At 47.3% G+C, this 23,975-nt stretch overlaps 1 protein-coding gene across 1 annotated transcript in view; it reads left to right on the forward strand.

Moving 5' to 3' along the window:
- The window catches only part of UBASH3B (ubiquitin associated and SH3 domain containing B), a 65,250-nt gene that overhangs the window by 31,755 nt on the left and 9,520 nt on the right, over window positions 1-23,975 (forward strand). Inside the window, exons 2-9 of the mRNA XM_027655549.1 lie at window positions 12,175-12,228; window positions 12,797-12,983; window positions 13,428-13,626; window positions 15,745-15,914; window positions 17,775-17,983; window positions 21,840-21,975; window positions 22,468-22,588; window positions 23,446-23,568. Coding sequence (XP_027511350.1) covers window positions 12,175-12,228; window positions 12,797-12,983; window positions 13,428-13,626; window positions 15,745-15,914; window positions 17,775-17,983; window positions 21,840-21,975; window positions 22,468-22,588; window positions 23,446-23,568 — 1,199 coding nt within the window. The remainder of the gene's footprint in view (window positions 1-12,174; window positions 12,229-12,796; window positions 12,984-13,427; window positions 13,627-15,744; window positions 15,915-17,774; window positions 17,984-21,839; window positions 21,976-22,467; window positions 22,589-23,445; window positions 23,569-23,975) is intronic.

Here is a 23,975-nt window from a genome sequence, read left to right on the forward strand (position 1 = left end):
TGTCACACTGGGTTTAAATAGACCAGTAGGCTCAGAAATTATTGTGGGAGGTTGGTGAGACCCACAGACACACACACAGATGCAGCACAGTCCTATAAACCTCAGCTCCTTTGAGAACCAGACTAAAGAGAGACCTCACTGAAGAGAAAAGCTTGAAAGGTTGTTCCCAGGATATCCTCAACTCCTTCCTCTTAAAATTTTATATTTTCTGGGTTTGAGGCAGTCTGAGGGTCTCTCATCCTGTCTCCTGGTGTGGTGGTGCCAAACCTGACCCTGGCTGCAGACCAGGCAGTGCTGGGCAGGGAGAAAAGCAGGGCTGCAGCTTTCTGCTCCTGTGGAACACACTGGAATGAGTTTGTCTCTTGGAAGAAGGGGATCCTGCACTCCAGAAGGGCTCTCCCACCTCTTCCAAAACACATACACAGCTTACAAGAGCACAGAGTGACAGGACAAGGGGAATGGCTTTACACTGGCAGAGAGTAGGGTTAGATGGGATACTGGGAAGAAGAGTTCCCTGTGAGGGTGGGGAGGCTCTGGCACAGGTTGCCCAGAGAACCTGGTGTGTCCAAGGCCAGGTTGGAGCAACCTGGGCTAGTGGAAGGTGTCCCTGCCCATGGCAGGGGATGGGATGAGATGGGCTTTAAGATCCCTTCCAACCCAAACCATTCCATGATCCTATGACTTCTATACATGCCTTGCCATCAGTCTCTGGAATTTACTGCAAAGAATTATCCTGCACTGACACCAAGTATTCTCCTTTCTTGCCTACTTTTCACAAGGCAGCTCTTAAATATTTACCAAGGGGGAAGCTCCCATCAGTCTGGATCCTCTGCCACAACCACAGGAGCCTGAAGAACAAACCAGTCTGTGAAAACCAAGAGGACTTTACAACCAATCCTTCTCCACACTAAGCATTGAATTAATTTATGGCCCTTCCTTGTTGTTTCTCCCAAGATCCCACTCTGACAGGTGCAGAGAGGGGTCTGGCTGTACCAACAGTACAAGGTGTTATTCCTGGGTAGCACTTGCTAATCCTGCCTGGCTGGAAGTGTCACTGGATCAGTGACTTCCATCCCACGGCAAGAAAGGCTGCAGAATTACCACTACTCCTCCTGCATCTAACAGGAAAAAAAACAACAAACCCAAAACAGTTCTTAGGATGCTTTCAAGGTACCAGACACACACATTAAAAAAAAAAAAAAAAAAAAAACAAAAAAAAAAAACAGAGAAGATGGGGCTCAGTTGTAAAAGATTTTCATCCTGAATAATTTTAGAAACACACCCCCACAGCAGCACTTCGCTCTCGGCGCGGGGGAGAGCGAGGCCGTGGGAATGAGGTGATGCTCGTGTGTGTCTGTCTGACAATACCTGCCTGAAAAGATCAATCTGGATAACAAGGTCTGCAAGGGAAGCATCTGAGACCTGGCCTCCTACACAACCCTGTGAGGTGCTGAGATGAGGTGTTGGCTGTGTCTGGGGACCGGGGAGGGAAAAACCACGGGAAGAACCACTTTGTACTCCCAACACGTCTCACCTGAGAATCCCTGTGGTCAAAAGTCTCAACTTAGGACTTAACTTAATTAAAAACTTAAATAAAGCCCCAGATTCCCCACTATTTGGGTGGCCAAGCAGTCACAAAACATCAGGAGGTGTATTGGTCAAGAATACAGGAGAGAGTCAGAGACAGGCCAGATTGTGTCTCTGATCCTCATCCCTTCCTCAGGCAGAAGGAGTGAGAACTATCTCCTTGCTTATTCCCAATCCATTGCTCCCACCTTTTAGGCGTCAGAAATTCAAAGGATAACGATGAGAGAAAGGGAAGGAAGGAGACTTAACCAGACCACGGGACCCACATCCCACGGATTCTGGATGTGGAAACACAGAGTTGGAGCCCAGCACCTTTATGGTCAGTGCTGGGAAGTTGGCAGGATCTCAGCTGGGCTCATCCCCTGGGAATTCCCATCCCTTGTGGTCGGATGGAACCGTGTGCTGAGCACTTTTTAAGCCTTGTGTTTACCCAGGTGGCTCAGAAGGGACTGGAATGGTTGAGGGATCCTGCTGAGCTGGTGTTTTATGGTCTGTGCTGGGGTTGTGCCCTGTTGAGGTCTCTGACATGCTTTGTGCCAGGTACTGGAGATGCTGCAGCTGCATTTTACAAGTGAAAATGCAAAAGAGCACAGGAAGGTGAAGTTATTCCTCCAAACATGAGAACTAAGCACTGGAGCAAACAGTGTATCGTGATACCTGCTAAGTTTGTGCTTAAATTAAATTAAAGGCTATGAATGGGGTCAAGAAAAATCCTGTGGTGAGGGGATGGGGCAGGACTGTGCAGGTGCTGAGGGTTGTGACAGACCTTTGCTCAGGTAGTGCTGCTTTGGGGACTTTTGGGGAGCAAATACTCCAGCAAATACACATCCATTTGTTACTTAGCAGCACCAAATCCCCCCAGGTTTTCAGCAGGCTGAACAAAGTTCCTTTTATCACCTCAAACACTTGTTTTAAAGCCCTTAGAAATGCTGCTGGAAGGAAGAATAGACCCAAAGCCCTGATTTGCAATAACCTTTCAGCACATGCTTTGCATAAGAGCAGCTGGCGTGTGCTTCTGCCTCAGTGAAGTCTGTAAGTACATGCTTGAAGTTAAATAGATGCAGAAGTACTCTTTGGTGTAGGGATAATTACTAAATCCAGGTCTCATTAAAGTCTTCCTTTTTTTGTAATTCACTTAGATATTCTGCAGCAATATGATCAGCTCCAGGACTAAAGACTCCACAGTTATTGCTGACAGGCCATAATAAAATCAGGAAAGTAGCAAGGAAATATTCCCAGTCTGTGGTAAAGTTTTCTCATTACATTCTTCAGATCCTTCTTTATCTCATTGTTTCTCAGTTTATCACAATTCTTCATTTCCTGTTCCCTTTTAGACTTCAAACATATTTATTTTTAATATGGCTTTTTTTTTAACCCTTCCCTAGTAAGGATTTAAAGCTTTTGGAGTCTCTTGGCTAAACCTCGTGTACAAACTCCAGATTACTGAGCCAGACACCACAAGGCCATTTTTAACATGTAATCTGGTATTAAAGGTTAAAGTCTGGCCATGAGTTTATGACTTATCATTGTCGGAACAGCAAAATAATTGTATTGTGCATTTTTACAGCTTCCATCACTTGTATCACCCAAGGACTACAAAGTGGTCTGAAATACAGACACCCAAGTTGAAATTCAGACCAGAGCTTGCAAACTAACTTGTTTTCTCTTTCCCCTGATGGAAACTTTGACTTTAGCTTTCGCTGGCTGCTTTAACCACACACCTCAGAGTCTCTGAGGCAAGAGACTGAGAACTGAGTGTGTTTTCTCACCCCAAAATGGAGCTTTGAGTACCACGGGACTCCCACTCCCAAGACTCTTCAGGGAGGTGTTTTAGCCTTGAGTCAGTGGCAAATGTGCCTCATCAGCTGCTGCTTTAACCCTCCTTTCCCCCTTTTCCTGCAGCACCTTGGGGTTCTCCCATATGAATTTTGGCATAACAAATACTGACATAACCTGGTCTTACCTGGATGGCAAGAAACACTAAGCCAGGAATACTTATTTGGAATACTGTGAAAAATGTGTATTACTGAAAACAGCAGGGCTTCAAATATTTCCTGAACAGAGCTGTCTAGAGCAGGAGGCTATTTTGAGTCTCTCTTTTTGCCTTTAACCCAACTCTTTTCAGCACCCCACCCTTCTTCCTTCCACCTTCCTTAATTTCTTAGACTTCCTTCTTGTTGCTTTGCTTGAGTCTATTTTGGGTGGGAGATCGTGGTTGGCTCCTCCCTGGGCATCCACTTCCCATTTTCCATCTCTGGGGTTTGCCTTTTCAGCAAAGTTGTGAGGCCATTGGCACACACAGCCTGAAGGATTCCTCAGGGTAGAGAGACAGTGCCCACAAAGAAGAGAAAATCACTGCTTGAGAAGAAAACAAGGGGTCAGAATGAACACAGGCCCTTCCAAATGCAGGAGATAATGCAAAAACTGTGCAAAGAATACCAAAATAAGCTTTTTGAGAAGGGTGTTTTAGCTCATCTGTCTTTGGTAAATACAAGATACTTCCTCTACTAGATGAAAGGGAATGAAACAGTGAATGGGTTTATGGAAGAAGTTCCTCCCTGTGAGGGTTGGAATGGAATTCCCAAAGAAGTTGTGGCTGCCCCATCCCTGGAAGTGTCCATGACCAGGTTGGATGGGGCTTGGAGCAACCTGGGCTAGTGGAAGGTGTCCCTGCCCATGGCAGGGGGTGGAACAAGATGAGCTTTTATGTCCCTTCCAACCCAAACCATTCTGTGATTCTGTGATTTGGTTCTGCAGGACCCAACCTGATGTTTCACCCTCTGAACAAACTTTGGGGGTCTCTGTTGTCTGGACCTTAATGGACAATACAATCCAAATCCCATCCCTGTCCAGCAGAGCAGGTGCAGACCAACACTTCAGCTCTCCCTCTGAGGATGCTCACGATACAAAGACCTGGACTCTGACCTAGAAGGAAGTTTTGCATCACAGGTTTCATCACAAGATCCAAACCAAGCAGCTCAGTGTCTTGTTTTCAGGCTTAAGCTGCACCATGTTGGCTTTGAGCTGTGTTACCTCTGCCAGGCTGGGAGAATTTCTCCTTAGCTCTGGGCTTTGCTGTGCCTCTGGAGAACAGGTCAGCTCTCCACTGAGGAGCTAAAACAAGGCTCCTGCTAACAGCAGTAGCACATCAAAACTCACTAAGAATGAGTCCCAGACAGTGAGGGCCTTGGTGGCCATCAGGGCTCAAGTTCCTGGTAGAGCCCAGCATCACCAGCTTCACAGAACAGCAGCTCTCTGGCAAATTGTGCAACTGCACCGCCCCCAAACTTCCTGTTTTGAAACCCCAAGGAGCTGGAAAATGTTAACACTGACACTTTAAAGTGCTAGTTGTGGCTTTTTTTTTTTTTTCTCCTTCCTAAAGATCTACATGATAGTAAAAAAATTCTACGTGCAAAGGAGTGAAGTGGGGCTGCCTTAAGGACCCGGGGACGGCAAAGCAGCACGAGTCCCTCCAGGGAGCTTTAAGCCAGGCTTGGCACAGCACCTGTGTGACATCAGACACCAAACTGGGGGTGTGTGGGGTGTGATCCATCCCTGTGGCTCTCTGGTTCTGGGTGGCAGAGCTGTGCTGGGCCCTGCAGAGGGGCTGTGCCACACGAGGTGACAGATGGAGGGGCAGCGGGACACCCGCCACTCACGTGCCACGAGCGGCCACCCAGCCCTGCCTCCCCCTCGTGTGGCAGCTCCACACTGCCCCAAACCCACCCACGAGGAGAGAAAGAGGGATAAGATCCCAAAAACACAGCTGCAACAAATCTCTGTCCCGTCCCAGCCCATCCCTGTGTAGGAAGAAGAGCAGTTAGAAAGAAGAAAGCGCCGTGTTTGTCCCCAGCGCTGCCAGGGACTTATTTATTTGCAATCAGCGTGACAACTGCTTCCTTTTCTGGCTATCACTGGGCCTCCAGATGGTACATTCGAGCCTACTTAAACCTCTAACTTGGCTCCTCACAAAGACATTGTCTTCCTGGTTAGCTAAAGATGTATTAATGGTGTTGGGATGGAAGCTCCTGCTCCCTGCAGGAATGAAATCGTGGCCATTCTGCAGCATTCAGGGGTTTGAAGGGGACAACATCAATGTGCTCCAGTTATATCCACCTTCCATTTGAATTTATTTATTGGACTGTGTTGCTAATGGTCAGAATTCTCCAAACCCTTTAACAGCACCATTTATTCCCCATCTTCCTTAACCCTGACCTCATTTTCCAGTGATTGCCCTGCATGACAGTTTTGGAGCTTTCTGAACCAGCCAGCTGAGGTGCTGCCAACTTTTATGGTTTTATTAGGGAATTGTGAGACATGGTTTTCTTAAATTTCCAGCCTCAGGACTCCTGTTATTTTCAGACACTGCTGCTCTTTGTTTGGGCAATACATTTCTAGATCAGCACACAGGGAGAAAAGCTTAAGGAAGTGAAGTAGAAAGCCAGGCAACAAATGGAATCAACAGCAAAAATTAAAAAGAAAACCAATGTCATGTTTATAAGCAATAATAAGCAAAAGTAAAGGGGTTTGCATATGAAGGGGAAAATAAAAGGACAGAGGAATTTTGATGGGGTGTGACCAATCCAAATCAGCCCAAATACCTGCACCTCATTCCTCCTCCATCCCACAGGGATGTGGAGTGACAACTGTGAGCTCAGGACTTGGCCATCTAAACCCATTTCTCATAAAAGCTGGGCTGTTATTGTTTTAAGGAAAATAATATCCTACTTCCTCTTTAAACTGTGTATCTCTTTAAAAAACGTTAAATGGCTGCTACATTCCTGCCTTTATCCCAAACACTTTTTACGAGCCTGTACTTCCCTCTCCTTTTGCTTTAACAGGCTGGCTGAGCACAGGATTAGGGGGATGACTTAGTGCACATGTGCTGAAGAAGGAGGGGGAAAAGAAATCCGCCTTCAGAATCTTACATAACTGTCAAAAACAAACATGGGAACCAGAGGCACACCCAGGCCCTCACTGTTTGCACTTAAAAACCATCATCATCATCATCATCATCCCGTGGCTGCAGTTTGCCAGCTGGGCTGTGCCCTAAAAAAATGAATATTTAAATTATGGAGACTAGGAAGACACAGCAGTGTGTGATTACATTTCCCATTTCTCTCTCTCTTTCCTGTTACCAGAGTTTGATATCCAGTAGCTGGGAATAAACTTGGGAAGGAGGAGGAAGGGAGCCCACAGCACCTCCCACAAGCACTGAGGTGACCTCCAGGACACGGCACAGTTTGAGATCTTGCACTCAGACACTTCCCCAGCCCCCTCTGAAAGTTCCTGTATTTCAGGCAAGACCTGGGTCTTTCCACAGCTCATAGGCCTGGCCTAAATTAGGGATGTGGTACAGAAAGGGCTGTTCCAAAGGGGATCTTGAGGTAGAGCTGCAATTAGAGCCACTTAGTTAAAGATGAGAAGGGCTTTGTGTCCATCATCAAGCATGAGAACAGAAGGATGAGCAGAGCTGGTGCTCTAAGGGTCGAACAAAGCTCAGTGAAGGGAGAAAAATTAATTATTCTGCCACACACTTGCATTAGAATTGTTTGTCTCACAAAAACACACAGGGTTTGGGGTGGGTTTTTTTCCCCCTGCAGAAAAGGAACATACCCAACCCCCTGCCCTAAACAGGAACTGGATCCCTGGTGATATCTTCCTGTGCTGTCCCTATTTATAGAAGGAAGGTCACCCAAATAAGAACAGAAATGGTATCATATGATTTTTTGGTGACCAACTGAATGGTGCACATGGAGAATTCCAAGGGGCACAGCCCACACTGAAAACCATTTGGGAAGGACACCTCACTGTGGCCATTTTTATGGGGAGGACAACTGTGGAATTCAGTCAGCCCTTTGGAATTTGGGTGTCTTTCCCCAATCAGGTCATGGGATGGACAGAAATTTCACTGGCAGAACTTTTCTTCAACGTGCAATTGTTGATTGAAAGCCTGAAATAGCCACGTTTCTGTTATTGCACTGATAGTGGCACAAACAACTGAGGAAAACTGCAAGAATTCAGGAATCTGTAAAGGTCACTTAGATGGACAATTTGGAAACAAACATAGGCAGAAAAATCTGGGAATTTTTACTGTTTGTGAAGGATTTAGAACAGCTTCCCTGGAGGTATTGCTGGGTTTGAATTCAGGACCTCTCACACCATGGCTGAACTTGACACAAAAACTAAGGGAGGAGTTAAATATTGAGTTTCTGACCTGTACCTGGACTGACACATGTGCTTCACATCTAGAAAATCCCTATTTTTTTCCCATTCCCTGGAGCCAACAAGCATTTTGCTGTCTATTCTTTTACCATAAACCAACCAAGATGGAAAAAGTCAAGCTTTAAATAGATACATATACCTATTTAAGTACATATTTACATAAATACATATTTTATACACACAAACAAGCAAAAATAAAGGTGCCTATTTTATATTTGTAAGAAAAAAGCTCTGTTTGACAGCATCCTTCTTTCAAACTCCCTTGGCATAAATTATGATCTGTAATTCCTATCTTATCATGTCAGGCAGGCCTTTGAACAGAACCTAACGAGGAGAGCCAAGTATTCCATCATGTTTAATGCCATTTCCAAAAAAAAAAAAATAAAAAATCAGTATTTACACAGCTAAATATTTTATGGGCCAGAGATTCAGGGCTACTGGAGATGATGAATTCATCCCTCCAAGGGGTTTTTGTTCATGGGTTAGAAGTTTGTCTGGGCTTGAGAATGAAAGGGAAGATTTAGTCATTCCCTTTTTTTTTCCCAGGCTGCCTCCATCCTTCCATTGCTCATTCACAAATCCCCTGGTGCCTCTGCAGGCAGTTTGTAGGTGGGTCTGAGGTAGAGATGTTGGCATTTTCTGCTGCCTCTGAGAGCAGCAACTCACAGCAGAACAAGGGCCTCCTTAAAGACACAAAGCTCAGCTCTGCCCAGGGCAGAATTGGAGTCTCTGCTTGGCAAAGTAAAGGAAGAGCCAAAGGAAATCCCTGCTGGGGGCATCGACCCCCTGAAGTTTGCATACTTTTTTAGTGATAAAATATAATGCAGATAAAGAAATATCTTAAAAATTAGTTCCCTCCCATCCCTTGCTCTTGCACTGTTTGCATTAACTTTTAATTCCCTGTTTGCATTAACTTTCCCACGCAGTATTTCATTGCCTCTGGCAGCTACACACACACCTTCCTTTTTTAAACTGGGCTTGAATGAAGCTGATCCCTTTTTTAAACTGGGCTTGAATAAAGCTGAGCCCTTTTTAAAGTGTTGGACTAGCATCAGAAAGCTGAGCACTGAGCAGAGGGAGGGTTTCTGTGTGGTGCTTCTGAGACTGAAGGTTCTCTTTCTGGTTAATGCATCATTCCCCTTTACAGCCATTTCCTCTGAAGTAAATGGGATTTGGCCATTATACTTTCTGTTTATTGATATATATTTCCTAGCTGAATTGACATTCCCCTGTGCCTTTTTTTTTTTCCTTTCCTACCCTGAAATTGCAGGAAGCCAAAAATCCTTCAAGGGTGAGGAGTTAAGTTGTGCAGCACACAGAGCTCTGTGCTCTCCCCTCGAGTGGGTTGGGCTTAACATGGGCACCACTCACACATTACATGGAAACCAGGGCAGCAGCACCAATTTGCTGGAATACTTTGGGCCAAGGGGCCAACTATTTAGCTGGGATGTGCTTCCCAGCAATATTTTGGCCCTGTTTAATCAGTGATTGAGAAGAGAAAGACTTTCATTTCTCTGCTCAATTGAAGAGTGTCACAGAGAGGCTGAAGAATCAAATACATCTAATTCTTTGTGGTGGCCAAAATGCTGCTGTGCATTTGGAAGACACTGCTATCAGGATTTTCTTTGCCCTGCCCTGCAGACCTGCAGCTGAACAGAGCATTTCCCTTCTGTCTGTTCCAAAGGGTTATTACGTGTTGCTGTTAAATGATTTCCCTGCACTTCATCTCAGAGGCAGCAGAAGTCAAGAGATGCAGGAATTGGGGTGACTCAAGGGACTGGTAATTCTGCACAAAGCTTTTCATGTGCTCCCTGAACACAGCTGCCATTTTTGCATGACCAGAAGTGGTTACTGTGCGATGCCATTTGGTAGATTCCGAAAAATAAGTTATTTTCTCCCTTTTTCTTTTTTCTTCTGGTTCATCTGAGTCACAAACCCACTTTTTTTACCACTTGCTACAATGCTACAGCCAACATTTGCCACCCAGCATGAGTAAATCTGAGCCCCCAGTCACCTAATTAAGTGACCTGATTTTCTCAGGAGCAGAATGTGTCTCCCAGCTCCCACTGCACTCAGCAGTTGTGAAAATCAGGCCAGTTTTGTATAAGCTGTGACTAGTTTTGAGTACTCAACTTATAAAAAGTTGATCTTGGCCTGGGGGGTGGAAGATGAGCCCTCTCCACGTTCTGGGTGCAGGGGAGGGATGGAGAGGCCATCAGTCACCATCACCATTCCCTGCTCTAAATTAAAAAATAAGGGAAAAAAAGAGAAGAGCATCTTAGTTTCAGGTCCTGAGATAAAAATATGCTTTGGCTTTTGGTTGCTTTATGCAGCATTTCTTGCTCACACTGAAAATTAAATTGAAAAGGGAGTTTGTTGTCCCTGTGGATGAAAGAGGCAACTTTGGAAATCACAGATGAACAAACATCTGAGGGTCCAACCTGATGTTCTGTGATGCCCTTTGTGGTCCCCAAGCACTGCAGGAGCTGCAGTTTATTCCAGCAGAGCTCCCACTGTGTGATTTGTTCCAAGGAAACACCAGTTCATTAAGGGAGCAAGTCACCAAGGGTGGGTGGCAGGACTGTCTGTCCTGCTGGATTTTGGATGGCTCCTCCAGAAATCCATGCTGGGGATCTGGGGAGAGGGAATCCCGAGGGAGAGCCTGCTTGGCAACAGCAGGAACTGCTCATTTCCAAGCCAGAGCTTTACTGGGAGGGCAGCTGGAATTCACTGCCCTGGGTTTGACACAGACACGTTGCAGAGGGATGGTTTGGACACTTCAAACACGTTTCCCTGTGTTGCAAAGAGCAACCCAGGCAAGAGGGGAGGTGAGCTGAGCAAAGGCAACGCAACAGAAACGGGTGAGAAACCAGGGCAGGGAAAATCCAGCTTCCCTGAGAGGTTCCCACCCTCTGCAAGTTGCTGGAAAGAGCTTTTTTGGTTGGTTTTTTTTTCCCCCGCTTTTTTGCTCTTTCCCTGAGCTACTTTTCAAAGCAAAGCAGTGGCTGCTTTGCACAGCACAGCTGAGGCAGGGGCAGCAAGATGAACACCCCAACCTCCAGTGTTCACCACCCAAGATCTGTCCTTCAGAAGGCAGGTACCCTCAAGTGAACACTGGCAGATAAGGGCAGCAAAACCCTTCAGGAGGAAGTATTTTCATAATCACACATTTGCAACACAGCATCCCCCCCTCCGCCCCTTTATTTTTTTAAAGCAGCAGCCTTATCTTTCTGCCTTCCTCTTGCTCTGAAAACGAGCAAAAATGTGTATATTCAAGGGGTGGGGAAGGCAAGGGCAGAGCTGAAACACAGCTGAGTCAACAGCACATGTCTAGGAGCTGGTGGGTGACACGGCATGAACATTCTCCGTGGTTATCAGGGTGCTTTGGAGAGTTATTGCTGCAGACAGAAAGGGAGACAGAAGCACAGCCACACACCAACAAGTGCTGGAGGGTCCAAACTGCCCTGATCTCAGACCCACCCAGACTCTGCCCTTCTTCCCTTAAACAAGAAGCCTTGAAATCACTTATTTATTGGGAATTTTGCCCTTATCCAGCTGGAAGCCTGTCTGCTACCCCACAACCCTAACCCTAACCCCTAACCCACAACCCCAACGTTTCTATCCTATTCTGCCTCCTCCACTCATCATTTTGCCCTCAGCATTTCTGCCATGTGGATTCTGAGTGAATTCCTCCCTGATCCCCAGCTGCATTTCAGTGCTGGTGTGGAGCATTTGGAAAGCACAATTCCACGTCTAGGAGTTAAACAGCACTGTGTTCATCTGCCCTGCAACTGGAAAACTTGCAGAACAGGAGACCTGGGTCTTCCCAGCTGGAAGTGAAAAGAGATTTAGAGGTGTCTTGAAGGGGAAAAAAAAGCAGAAGAGCTCTTTCTGTGTAGCAAGGACTGAAGGGAACTGTTCTAACCTTGAAAATCTCTGGTTTGTGCCCTCTCGTGGCAGTTGAATTTTTCTTGTCCTCAGTGCAACATCTGCGCTTTCAGATCCAAACCTTTGGGTTTTCATGGTGAAATGACCAGCAAAGAGGTCACTGAATGCCAATATCTGGTGTTTCACTGTCCATAAAATTGGGGAAGCAGGGAAAGGCCAGAGGTCCATGTCTCATAATTTGCCCTGGCTGAAAGACTTTGCCCTTTAAACAGTTTGCAGCAATTTGGCAGGTGGCACAACCAAAAAAAAAAAAAAAGCCCCAGGGCTGAGAAAAATCAGCCTGGAAAGGGTATCCCACAGGTTTCCAAACACACTGTTACAGCCCTTCCCACAAGGAAGGTCCAAGGAATATCTGTGACAGGAGCCACATGACCCAGCAACACTAAAATGCTCTTTATTTTGCTCTCTCCTCAGACAAAAAGCACTGGCATCGACAGGTGGAAGAAGTGTTCAAGCAGCATGCGACTGGTTGGTATGAATAAATGTTAAAAAGTAAAAGAAAATTAGGGAATTTAAGATTTTAGCCGTTAGAATGGGGGGGGTGTAAAACAGGGGCATTGTCTGAAAAGCACCTGCAGAATTAGTGGAATGCCATTTAAGTGCTGTAAATAAGCAATCCAGCAACAAGCCTTGTCTGAGGGAGCTTGTGGTCTCCAGTAAAAGCAGAAACAGATGAGAGAGAAAGAACCCCCCACTATCTGCAGCTGATGAACAGAAAGCTGAGAGCTGCCTTTTCAAAGATGCTGAGCCATTTGCAGTGCTCTCCCCCCCGTGTTTTGCACTCTGAAAAGGCAGGAAGGCAGAAGCAGTGACCCAAGTTAGATCTTCAGAGTGTCAGCCTGAAACCAAACCCCGATTTTCTGTGTTACTGAGTGGAGATGGGCTGGGAGGGAGACAGGGCAGCTCTGCCTGACCTGCCAGAGGGGATTCTTCCCATACAGGGAGAATGAACAAGAGCGAGGACGAGGGAAAGCTGGTTTTGCTGGGAGAAAATATGCCATTATCTGACAATCTAACAGTTGTTTCTCCCTCCCAGGCTCTTCTCCCACGTGGGTGACCCGTTCCTGGACGACCCCCTGCCCCGGGAGTACGTCCTGTACCTGCGCCCCACGGGCCCCCTGGCTCAGAAACTCTCTGACTTCTGGCAGCAGTCGAAGCAGATCTGTGGGAAGAACAAAGCTCACAACATTTTCCCACATATCACCCTGTGCCAGTTCTTCATGGTAAAGCCCAGCTCCCTCTCTGCCTTGCCTTTGTGGGTGAATTCATGGGCAGCCCTGGCCAGGCTCAGGATGGGGCTCTGCACGCTTCCCTCGCTCCCTGCATGAGGGTTTGGGGAGCTGGGGGAGGTTTTGCCTGATGCCTGGGCTTGTGGGGGAGGTAATTGGGTTTTAAGCTGTTGTTTTCAGCCAAGAGCAGCAGCAGAGGACCAAATGCTCATCATCCCAAGTGATGGTTAACACGAGAATGGAGGTTGGGAAGGTCACTTGGGGATAGCTGATCCCGCTTCGAGGCCGAGGGAGGGGCAGGGGATTTCTAAACTGGGATTTTTCTGTGCCCCTCCCGTGCTTTTTCTCACTGTGTTATAGCCAAGGTGGGCCAATCACACCCACCCACCCACTCCTTTCCTTCCCCTGCCTGACAAGTGCCTGTCCTTGCCTCGGCAGTGTGAGGACAGCAAGGTGGATGCTCTCACAGAAGCCCTGCAGGCCACCGTGATGCGCTGGAAATGCAAATTCCCTGCCCCCCTACCCCTGGAGCTCTACACATCCTCCAACTTCATCGGGCTTTTCGTCAAGGAGGAGAGTGCTGAGGTGCTCAAGAAGTTTGCTGCAGACTTTGCTGCGGAGGCGGCTTCGAAAGCAGGTGAGTGGCTGTGCTGGAGCTGCAAAGAGCTCCAGCATTTTGGGCATTTTCACTTTGGATGCCATGAAGGAGCAAAGCTCATAAAGCCAGTGGCTGATTTTTAAGTGAAAACTGAAAGCCTTGAGAGGAACACCCCAGCAGGTGCCTTGGGTTTCAGTGTTTTCACCTCAAAGATCACCTCGCTCTCGATCTCGAGTGTTATCTCCTGAAAGGGAAGTTGACATTTGGTGGTTCCTTAACCTTTCTCTCTGCTGTTTCCTGCTCCTCTCTCTGCCTCAAGCCACCACCACAAAACCTTCCTTGACCAATTTCAAGGCCGTTCTTGTTTTGTCACTGCATTTCTAAGGTGTGAAGAGGACTCTGCCAAGACCCCTGGCAGCCCAGGAGAGAACCTTTTCAAACCTCGGTGCTGACACTTCTGGCTCTGTTGTCTGCTCCTCTGCTGCTTGTGGAGGGGGAAGTACCCAGAGCACCCCATGCTCCCACTGCTGAATAGGCTCTTTGGGTGTCCTCCAGTGACCCCCCAAACTCAGAACAGCATGGGAGCACTGGAACAGCTCCCTGACTAATCCTCCCACCCTCCATCACTGTAGGGCTCAGCCTGGACTAGTCACAGCACAACTGGTTTAGCCTTTCACTGTCACAGGCTTAATCTGGAGCTTAAATACATCAAGATACAGCAAATTCTGCATCCCTGGGGGTGTTTGCCTGCTAGACAGGCATCTCATAACCATCCAGAACAGCTACAAGTCTCTGCCCCTGGTACAGAGGAGAGATCCAGATGTGCTGTAGGTTCACCAGACCTCTGAAATTCATTGCTTTCACCCAACAATGACCTAGAATTTTCCTTCCCTTTGGAAGAGGGAGGGAATGTTATCTTTAAAAATGCACATTTTTAGGCAGTGACAGGCACAGAGACACTGGGCAGGTCCAAGGACGCTGCAGCCACATGAGAGAGAGACAAATGTTCCCCTCCAGAGTGTTCCCCAGACACACCCTCCAAACCAGCACAGTCAGAGGGGCAATTCTCACCCCCAAAAAACCCCCTAACCCAGCAGAAAGAAGCACCCATGGCTTCCTACAAACTTCTGCCCCTGTGACTGCTCCAATTCAGACTGAATTGGTTCTTTTCTTGGGGGAGGCAGTTGCTGCATTGCAGCCCCCACAGCTTGGGCAGGTTATCACATTAAAGTCTCTGGGGCTTTTTCAAAACATATTTTTCTTTGTTGATCAGAAAAAAAAAAAAAGAGAAAAAAAGATGGATGAGTTTGCAAAGCTACCCCTGGCTGGCACTTGGAGCCAAGTCTCTGAATAGCTGCAATTTTGACTGAATAATCAGTCAAATTTAATAGCAATTTTTGGTTGAATAAGCAAGAATAAATTACATGCAAACAATGTATCCTGTGATTTCCACATCTACTGGAAGAGTCCCAATATTTCACACACCTTCACCTTTCTGCTTCCTGGAATCTTTTCCTAATGGAGGTTCTTTTTTTTTTCTGCAGGATCATTTTAAATCATTATTATATCAGTGTCTGTTTCCACAACCTGGGAATACCTCACCCTCAGTGGCTAAACTGGTAATCCAACTAATGCCCAAGGGAAAAGATTTAATCACCTTGCATGAACCTGTAAATTCCATGGATTTGTAATTGCTGGTGTAGCAGAGAGAACAAAGGAGGGAGAGGAAAAATTGTGCTTTTTAACTTGCTTATTTTGGAGAGATCCTCAGCTGCTCATGAAAGCCTACTAGTTACCTGGAAAAGTGTCTTTTTTTTGGCAGTGTGTTCAGAATGGCAATAACTGTTATCACACCACCCAGAAACAAGTTGTTTGGCAGTTGGGCAGGGAAGCCTCATCTCCCACCCTGGGGTGACTCAGGGCTGAACCAGACCACAAACCTCTAATAATTTGATCCAAGGTGCAACGCAGAGAACTCACATTTGGCTTCCTCAGAGCCTGTTCAAACTGCCCTGCAGTTTGTTCCTCCTGACTATCTTCCAAAGCCCATCATCTCCCAGCTCCTGGCAGAGGTGACATTTGCCCTCCTGCCTTCCCAGCTCATCTCACCTCCCATCTCACAGTCAGGGGTTGCTCACCCACATCTTCTCCTTGCAGATGTTCACGTGGAGCCCCACAAGAAGCAGCTCCATGTGACACTGGCCTATCACTTCCAGAGCAGCCACCTGCCCACGCTGGAGAAGCTGGCCCAGAACATTGATGTCAAGCTGGGCTGTGACTGGGTGGCCGCGATCTTCTCCCGAGACATTCGCTTCGTCAACCACGAGGTAAAGTTTGGAGCTTGTCTCAGAAAAAAACCCCCCAAACTAACCAGTCATCTGAACAAGCAGTCCTTACTGCCTTTTTCCTTTTTACTCCTGCTGTCCAGACTTGCTGGTTCACCCCCTCTCATCCCACAGTGTCCTGCTGGATTAATTAATTCTAATAATGACTCTCCTCTGAGCTCAACATAAACTGGTCTGATCTCTCCAGAACCAGACCAGTGTTTTAACCTGACCAGTATCCAGTTCTGCTGTACAGCCTTGACTTTATTATTAACCACAGCACTTAGTTCCATCACATAAGAAACATTTCCCCTCATATATTTCAATTACTCATATGGATTCTGTAACTGCAGTATTTAAGTCCTTTATGATAGTTTCCTTAATAATGTTGTTTTCCACGTAACGTACAGAAAAACAACATTAATTCCATTTCACAGATTGGGATCTTAAGCATTCAGAAACCAAACATGAGATTCATCTGACCTCACTGTAAATACCCAAGTTAGACCTGTAGTCTGAGGTTCAGTGCAGAGAAACAGGCACCTCCAGAACATGAGACATCTGACCCATCTGAGATGTCTATCTCAGGATGAATCAGTGTCTGGAGGAGGGAACTTCCAGAAGGTGCTTGCTCAGCTTGGGTGTTTAACTCAGCTCCTAAGGTTTGGGTGATCAACCCCACCAGGGTGCATCGCCCAGAACCAGACACAAAATCTGTGGCAGAGTGGGAAAAAGCTATTTTTCACACAAATGCCAAGGCTTCTGGAGAGCTGACATCTCTCTGAGCCAGCCCTGGCTGTGTGACAGCCTCTTTTCCTATCCAGAGCATCATTGTGACCTTCAGAAGCATCACACAGTTACCACTGCTGCTGCTGGCAAAGGCAGTTGCTGCTGAAACCCAGCTCCAGTTTTGCATATCTCACTTCAGGCAGCCACCTGAGAAAGTTTGGGCCACGTGGTATCAGGTGACAGAGACTTTTTTCCACCTTCCTTTGAAGATGCCACACAGTCTAGAAGGATTGGTGAGGGCTGACACCACCAGGAGAGCAGAACTGCTCAGCACATGAGGGGCTTCCTTCTTTTCTGCAAGGATGCAGAAGTTATTCCTGGCCAGGGGACAAGAATACATCTGTTCCCCTTTTAAACTGGGGGACTCGTGTAGCCATTCCCAAGGAAATTTAATGGTAGACATTTAATACATGTGGATTCCTCATGCTCAAGTGAAGATGACAGAACTACACTCTCTCATCTTTCTCCCACCTTTTAACTTAATCCTGTTCGTGTCAGGAAATACAAAGAAAACAATGTGGCCACAGTTTCTCATCACCTGTGTTTTTTTCCTGTGCATTCCCACGAACAGCTCTGAGAGCAGCAGGTCACAGATTCAAACCTGTTGCCCTCCCAACAGTGTCTCTGCCCTGTCTTCAAAAGCAACAGCAACAAGAACTGCCCTTTCATATGAAACATGTGTAGGTAAATCAAAAATGGTCACTGACCACTAGGGCTGTCTAAATTCCAGGTCCCAACAAGAACTCAGTTCCATTTTAAACAGGTCTAAGCACACAGTCATGATTTTGCTCAGTTCAAAAAATCATTCCCCCCTTCCCCTCCTGGTTATCAAAGATGCCACTGGAATCAAAGAGGGAAGAAGGAGCAAATACCTAGAAAAGCTTTCCAACAGCAAAGAGGGGGAAGCAGCAGGAATTCCCTGAAGGGAAACTTTCCTGGATAGAGCACAAGGAGAGCTGTTCACACCTTGCTGAGGTTAAAGGTGTGGTGTGGGGCTGCTCCTGCCCCACTCTGCCAGAGGTTCCCTTCCCTTAACAACCCTCTCATTCATTTGTGCTTCTGTTTCTCCCCCAGACTCTGCAGGTGATCTACCCCTACACCCCCCAGAACGACGATGAACTGGAGCTGGTCCCGGGGGATTTCATCTTCATGTCCCCAGTGGAACAAACCAGCACAAGTGAGGGCTGGATTTATGGCATTTCCCTGGCAACCGGCTGCTCCGGGCTGCTGCCCGAGAACTACATCACCAAGGCAGATGAATGTGGCACCTGGGTGTTCCATGGGTAGGTAAAAAGCTGCTCAGTCCAACTTTCCAGGGCTGGAAAAAGGGGCTCAGCAGCTGGGATTTCACCTGGGGAGGTGAGGAGTCTCCCAGGGCTGCTGAGAATCACAGAATCACAGAATCAGCTGGGTTGGAAGGGACCTCCCAGATCATCCAGTCCAACCCTTGATCCAACCCCGCTGTGGTTCCCAGCCCATGGCACTGATGCCACATCCAGTCTCACCTTAAACACCTCCAGGGATGGAGAATCCACCACTTCCCTGGGCAGCCCATTCCAATGGCTGAGCACCCTCTCTGGAAAGAAATTCTTCCTAATATCCAACCTAAACCTCCTCTGGCACAGCTGAAGACCCAGCCCTCTTGTCTGGGAAAAGAGACCAACCCCCCCGGCTCCCCCATCCTGTCAGGGAGTTGCAGAGAGTGAGGAGGTCTCCCCTGAGCCTTCTCCTCTCCAGGCTGAACAGCCCCAGCTCCCTCAGCCTCTCCTCACAGCACTTGTGCTCCAGTCCCTTCACCACCCTTGCTACTCTTCTCTGGACCTGCTCCAGCCCCTCAATATCCTTTCTGAACTGGGGGGCCCAGAACTGGACACAGCACTCCAGGGGTGGCCTCACCAGCACTGAGTCCAGGGCAAGAATCACTTCCTCAGTGCTGCTGAGAAGGTCACTGGGGGAAAGGAACTGGCACACAAAGCCCCATCTCCTGAGCCAAGAAGAGCAGATGCTGCCCCTGGGCATGGGGTTAGAGGACAGTGTGACTTTTTTAGCTGAGACATTACAACAACTATTTATCACTCATAGGATCACTGCTGGAGCAGATGGCTGCTGCACACACTGCTGGGGAGACATCTCTGTGGTGGGACCAGGATCAGGAAGGTTTAAATCTGAGTGTTAACTTGGGAAGAGACATCTTCTCTGGAAAAGGACTTGGGATGAGCAACGTTTCTTAAGATATTTAAGCAAGATTTTTCAGAAGGCTTCAGTGAGAAGGCAGCCCTCACCTTTTGAATGAGATTGTGCCTTGTGCCTCTTGATTTTGGTGGGAATTAGTTGAGCAGTGACAAAAAAAGTAGTGCTTGAGGAGTGGGTTGATATCTAAGCAGCCAAAAGCCTTTGACAAACCTGGAGCACAGGGAATAGTTTGTATGTAAGGAGAGGGGAGAGGCACAGCCTGTCTGCTGCCCCTCTGCCTGCACTGTGTCAAGGCAGGACTTAATTCAGACCCTCTAATCTGCAAACCAGCAAGACTATCCTTCCTTCTCCTAAAAAAAAAAATACTCTCAGGTCCACACACACTGCACATTCTGCTCTAGTGGAGCCTGCTTTTTATTCTTACAGTGCCTGCAAGAGTTTTGATGCACAAGCAAGAATTACTGTTGCAGCAGCAGCAACTAAAAGGAAAGCCAAATGTTCTGTAACTCCAGCACATCTGCCTGCAGGCAAGCAAAGAGAGGAAATGCCCCTTCCCTTGTTACCACTGAAGGCTATAAATCAGGAATTGGAGCATGAAATGTGGAACATTTACCAAAACCATTGTAACACACCCAGAAACGGTCTCGTTTTACACGGGGGCTTCCCACAGGGAATAACAGGTACAGGAATGTCATGTGGTCAAAGCCATACAGCAAACTAAGGACAACCCACCACGGCACTCATGGTAGGAGAGTTCTCTGCACTGCTTTTTCATTCCCAGCAAAGCCAGAAATAGTCACCTCCTCTGCCCCGGAATGGACAGGAGTGCTGTGGATGTTCCACCACAGGCTATTTCAGCTCTTCGTGAGATGCCAAAGCCATTCCTTGCCCCTTTAGTAACCCTGAGAAATCAGACTTGGCACAAGTGCCAGGGGAGGGAAAACAGCCCTAATTTTTCCAGCTTTATTTGGACCTGAGGAATTTTTTTTTCCCACCCTTTCTTTCTCCTGTTCTGCAACAGTGGCTGGTTCGTTTTCCACAGCAATCCCTCTCCTCTGGATAATGATGAGGGATCTGGCAGAGGAGTCTTTTCCCACCCAGAGCTGAGGACCAGCTGTGACAGAGACCCTTTCTCCATCCTCTACTTGAACCCACTCTCTAAGGGGCCTTTTCCTCCAGGGCCACAGAGGTACCCCTGACATAGCATTGAGGACAAAGCATCATCCAGAAGACAGTGGATGTTGTTCTCTGCCTTCAGCCTCTGTTTGCCTCTTTTTTCCCTTTAGGAAAAGCTTCCAAACAGTGACCTATGCTTAGAGGATGACTAAGCTGAAATAGCTTCAGTGGTTTCTGTTTTGCAGCAGCATGAAGGAGGTAGAAGACAAGCTGGTGGCTCTTCTCCAGACACAGCAACATAGGGTGCCTTTGCCTCATCATCATTCCCATCTATAAATAGGTGCTGAAGCATTTGTGGCCTTGGAATAAGGGCTTAGAGAGAAAGAAAGTCTCAGGAAATTGTGTGGCAGCTCCTGGGGGCAAAGGGAAGAGGGGTAACCAAAAACTCCTTAGTGTTCTCCAGGCAGTGTCCTTAAAAAACTGTCACGTGGGCAAAGCAGGAAAGGGCTGAGACAGGATGAAGGGCTGGAAGCTCGAAGAAGATCACTTTGTGCAGCAGTAGAGATGGGTCTGGCTAAGAACTTGAGATTCTTCTCATATTGGGATACCAAGCTTTGGGGTCAGAGAGGATGAATCTGTGTTGAACCTGTGCCTGAGAGGAAAAGTTCCCTGGAGCAGGGCCAGCCCTTGTTGGGAAAACTCACCATAAATAAAATAAACACAGTTAAAATAAACTGGAAGGTCGGGTCTGAAGTGAGGGCAGGAGGCTGGAGAAACTATCAGGACCAACAAGGTGGCATTTTTTTTCTCCTTTGAACTGGTGCAAATGGTGTGATCTCACAAATCAGCTCTTAGCAAAAAACGCAGGTGACCTATTTTTGTTCCTCTGGCAGAGGCACTCAGTGTTATTTCAACAGCTGTGGAGCCCCTCTGAGATTTTCTCCTAACTAGGTGCCATCAGGAAACAAGTGCTGGCATATTTAAGGCACTGAAAAGTGCAATCACTAGCAACTATTTCTGTCAAAGCAAATGACCACGTACATTATCTGATAATGGGGGTTTTTAATGACTAAGCAAAGGTAACTCATCCAATGTGCTGAGTCAGTAGAGAGGCACTGCAGCTTCTGTAATTGCCTGTCAGGGTTTAGTCCCAAGGGTTTTGGTCAAAGTCCTTGAATGTCTGGGCTTTATTCAGAGGCACCATCATTAGATAAACCCCTTGAGGCAGAGTGGGACCTATTCCATCCATTTGGCTGCACTTAACTGGGAGCACTGGTGAGAATAAATTCTCATGCAGGTGAGAAACAGAATAAGCAGCACTTAAAAATGTAGACACAACCACCCAAGCTGACAGTGCCAGGTCCCTACCAGGGGGTAGAAGCTGTTTTGTGCCCGGGGGAAGAGGCAAGGCTGAGCCCCAGCAACAGCTTGTGCTGCAAAGGTGAGGGAAAACTCCCTGCAGGCTTCAATCCCCAAATTTTGGTCCTCAAGACCACGGGCAGTGACATGCAGCTGGTCCCCAGATGATGGTAGGGAGCATCCTGTGGTGGTGAGGAAGGTCATGGCACTTCCGTGAGAATATTCAGAACCTCACAGACCAAAGTTTGGGAACTGTTGTTCCCTAAACTGTTTCCAAGGAAACAGCCTGTTGAGGTGGAAATTTGTTTCTTCAAGTGTGTAGATCACAAATAATAATAAAACACAAATAATAATAAAATAATATTACAACAGGAGTTCTCCCCAGCTCCCGAAAACTGCAGAAATGTCCTCAGTGCAGCCTGAGCACACTAAGCATTCCCAAAGCCAACAATACCTTTCTGGTTTTGGCAGGTCCTACTCAATCCTGAATACTACATCCTCCCCATCCCTTCAAGGCTTCACTGATGGAGCTCTGGAGAGAAGACAGCAGGAAGACCAAGGACCTGGGGATGCAGGGCCACTCACCATCATCTGCCAGAACGTGCAGGTGGGGACCCCCACACCCCAAAATCCACACAGCCTTAGGGATAAGCTGCCAGCCACTGGGTTTTCCCTAAAAACCTATCCCCTGGTCTCTTTTCACCGCAGTTACAAGGTAAAGTTCTCTGCAAGCTTCTGAATGACACAATTAACCACAGGCATTGAAGACATTGCTGTCCCCAAACTGGCTCTTAAGAGGGGGTGGTAGGGCCCCATCCCCTGCTCCCTTCAGCAGTCTTTGAAGGCATTTCTGTCCCCAAACTGGCTCTTCAGATGGTGTGGCAGGGCCCCATCCTCTGCTCCCTCCAGCACTTTTATACCACCATAAATTTACCAGTATTATAAAATTCATAAAGAGCTCCATAAATCCATAAAAATCATAAATACAGAAGGTTTTCCTGTAACGGGTAAAGCAAGAAGTGCCTGGTCTTGACTCCCAGATGTCAGCAAACCCTTTGCACTCTGATGAAGGTCAAACACCCTGTGATTTCCCTTCCAGCCCCTGAGGATAACCAGCCAGCCAGGGCCTCAGAAACGCTGCCTGTTTGTCTGCAGGCATGGGGAAAGGATGGATGTTGTTTTTGGGAAGTACTGGTTGTCCCAGTGTTTTGATGCCAAAGGTGAGTCTGCTCTGGGGTCTCCCAGGTTTAGAGGGAGGAAGGAGAGGGGCAAATCTTAGATAGAACCTGTGGTTTCCTAACACAAATTGATGCTTTTTGTGGTGGCAGTGCTGCAGTCAGAAGCAGAAACTCAAGCCAGGGAGGAAATGTTTGTTTGCTAATATTTGGGAAGCTGTTGCAGGAGTGATTATGCTGTAGTTACGTGGCCAAAGAACAAATGTAGTCATGATGTTAGTAATCAGTGTTCAGTGAAAACACTTACTGCCATCAGGAATTTATTTTGCACAGCTGGCTCACAGTGCTAAATGAAAATAACCCCACTAAAAGTACAGCTCAGGGTGGCTTTTGGTGTTTTCAACCCAGTAATATGCTTGAGTTTCAGAGCATAGATAACAAACTGTAACTCCAGGCTCTGTTGGCATTAGAACTGATCAGAAATTTGTCCCAAAAGTCTTTTTTATATTTAAAACATAAGCACTATCTTGCAGCCAAAGGATGATTTCACAACTGTCTTCTTTCTAACTTTTGGCAGAAGAGCTCTGACATTTTAACCTCCTGTAAGAGCGTGACCTTCGGGGTTTCTTTTGTTGTGGGACAGAAATTGTTTTCCCATGGGGAAAACTGTCTTAAAGATAACTTTTAAAAGCATCAGCAGCATCCTTTGCTGCTTTTGAACAGCTGAAAGCCTTTTCCTTCATTTTGGGAGATTCCTGGTGGTTTTTACATGGGGAAAACTGCTCAAGAGCCAGGGCTGGGCAGCACCCACAGGACGTGGGTGGTGGAAGAGGGTAGAAGGTGGTGTGATGCTTCTGTGTGTCTCTGAAGGAATAATTCCAGCTTGGAACCTTTCCCTCCAGGAAGGTACATGCGCAGCAACCTGAACATGCCTCACAATTTACCTCAGAGAAGTGGTGGGTTCAGGGATTACGAGAAGGACGCTCCCATCACCGTGCTGGGCTGCACGCAGGCAAGGCTGGTTGGTAAGTCCTCCTCAGAAAAGAGGGCTGAGCTGAAGGAGGGGAGGTTTGGATGGGATATTAGGAAGGAATTCTTCCCTGTGAGAGTGGGGAGCAGGCTGGAGAGGGCTTAGAGGGATGCAGAAACACAAGGATGAGGTGGAAATTTTGGGGTGTGACTCTTCTGCCTCAAACTCCTTCCAGTTTAAGCACAAGAGAGTCAAGTGGACCTGTTGGATCCTGAGGATGCTCTGAGGGCTGGAGCTGCTCTGCTGTGGGGCCAGAAGGCTCCAGGGAGACCTGAGACCCCCTTCCAGGGCCTAAAGGGGCTCCAGGAGAGCTGGGGAGGGACTTGGGACAAGGGGTGGAGGGACTTGGGACAAGGGGTGGAGGGACTTGGGACAAGGGGTGGAGGGACTTGGGACAAGGGG

The sequence above is a fragment of the Corapipo altera genome, unplaced genomic scaffold (genome assembly GCF_003945725.1).
Source record: "Corapipo altera isolate COAL_440 unplaced genomic scaffold, ASM394572v1 71, whole genome shotgun sequence".
NCBI classification, from domain to species: Eukaryota; Metazoa; Chordata; class Aves; order Passeriformes; family Pipridae; genus Corapipo; species Corapipo altera.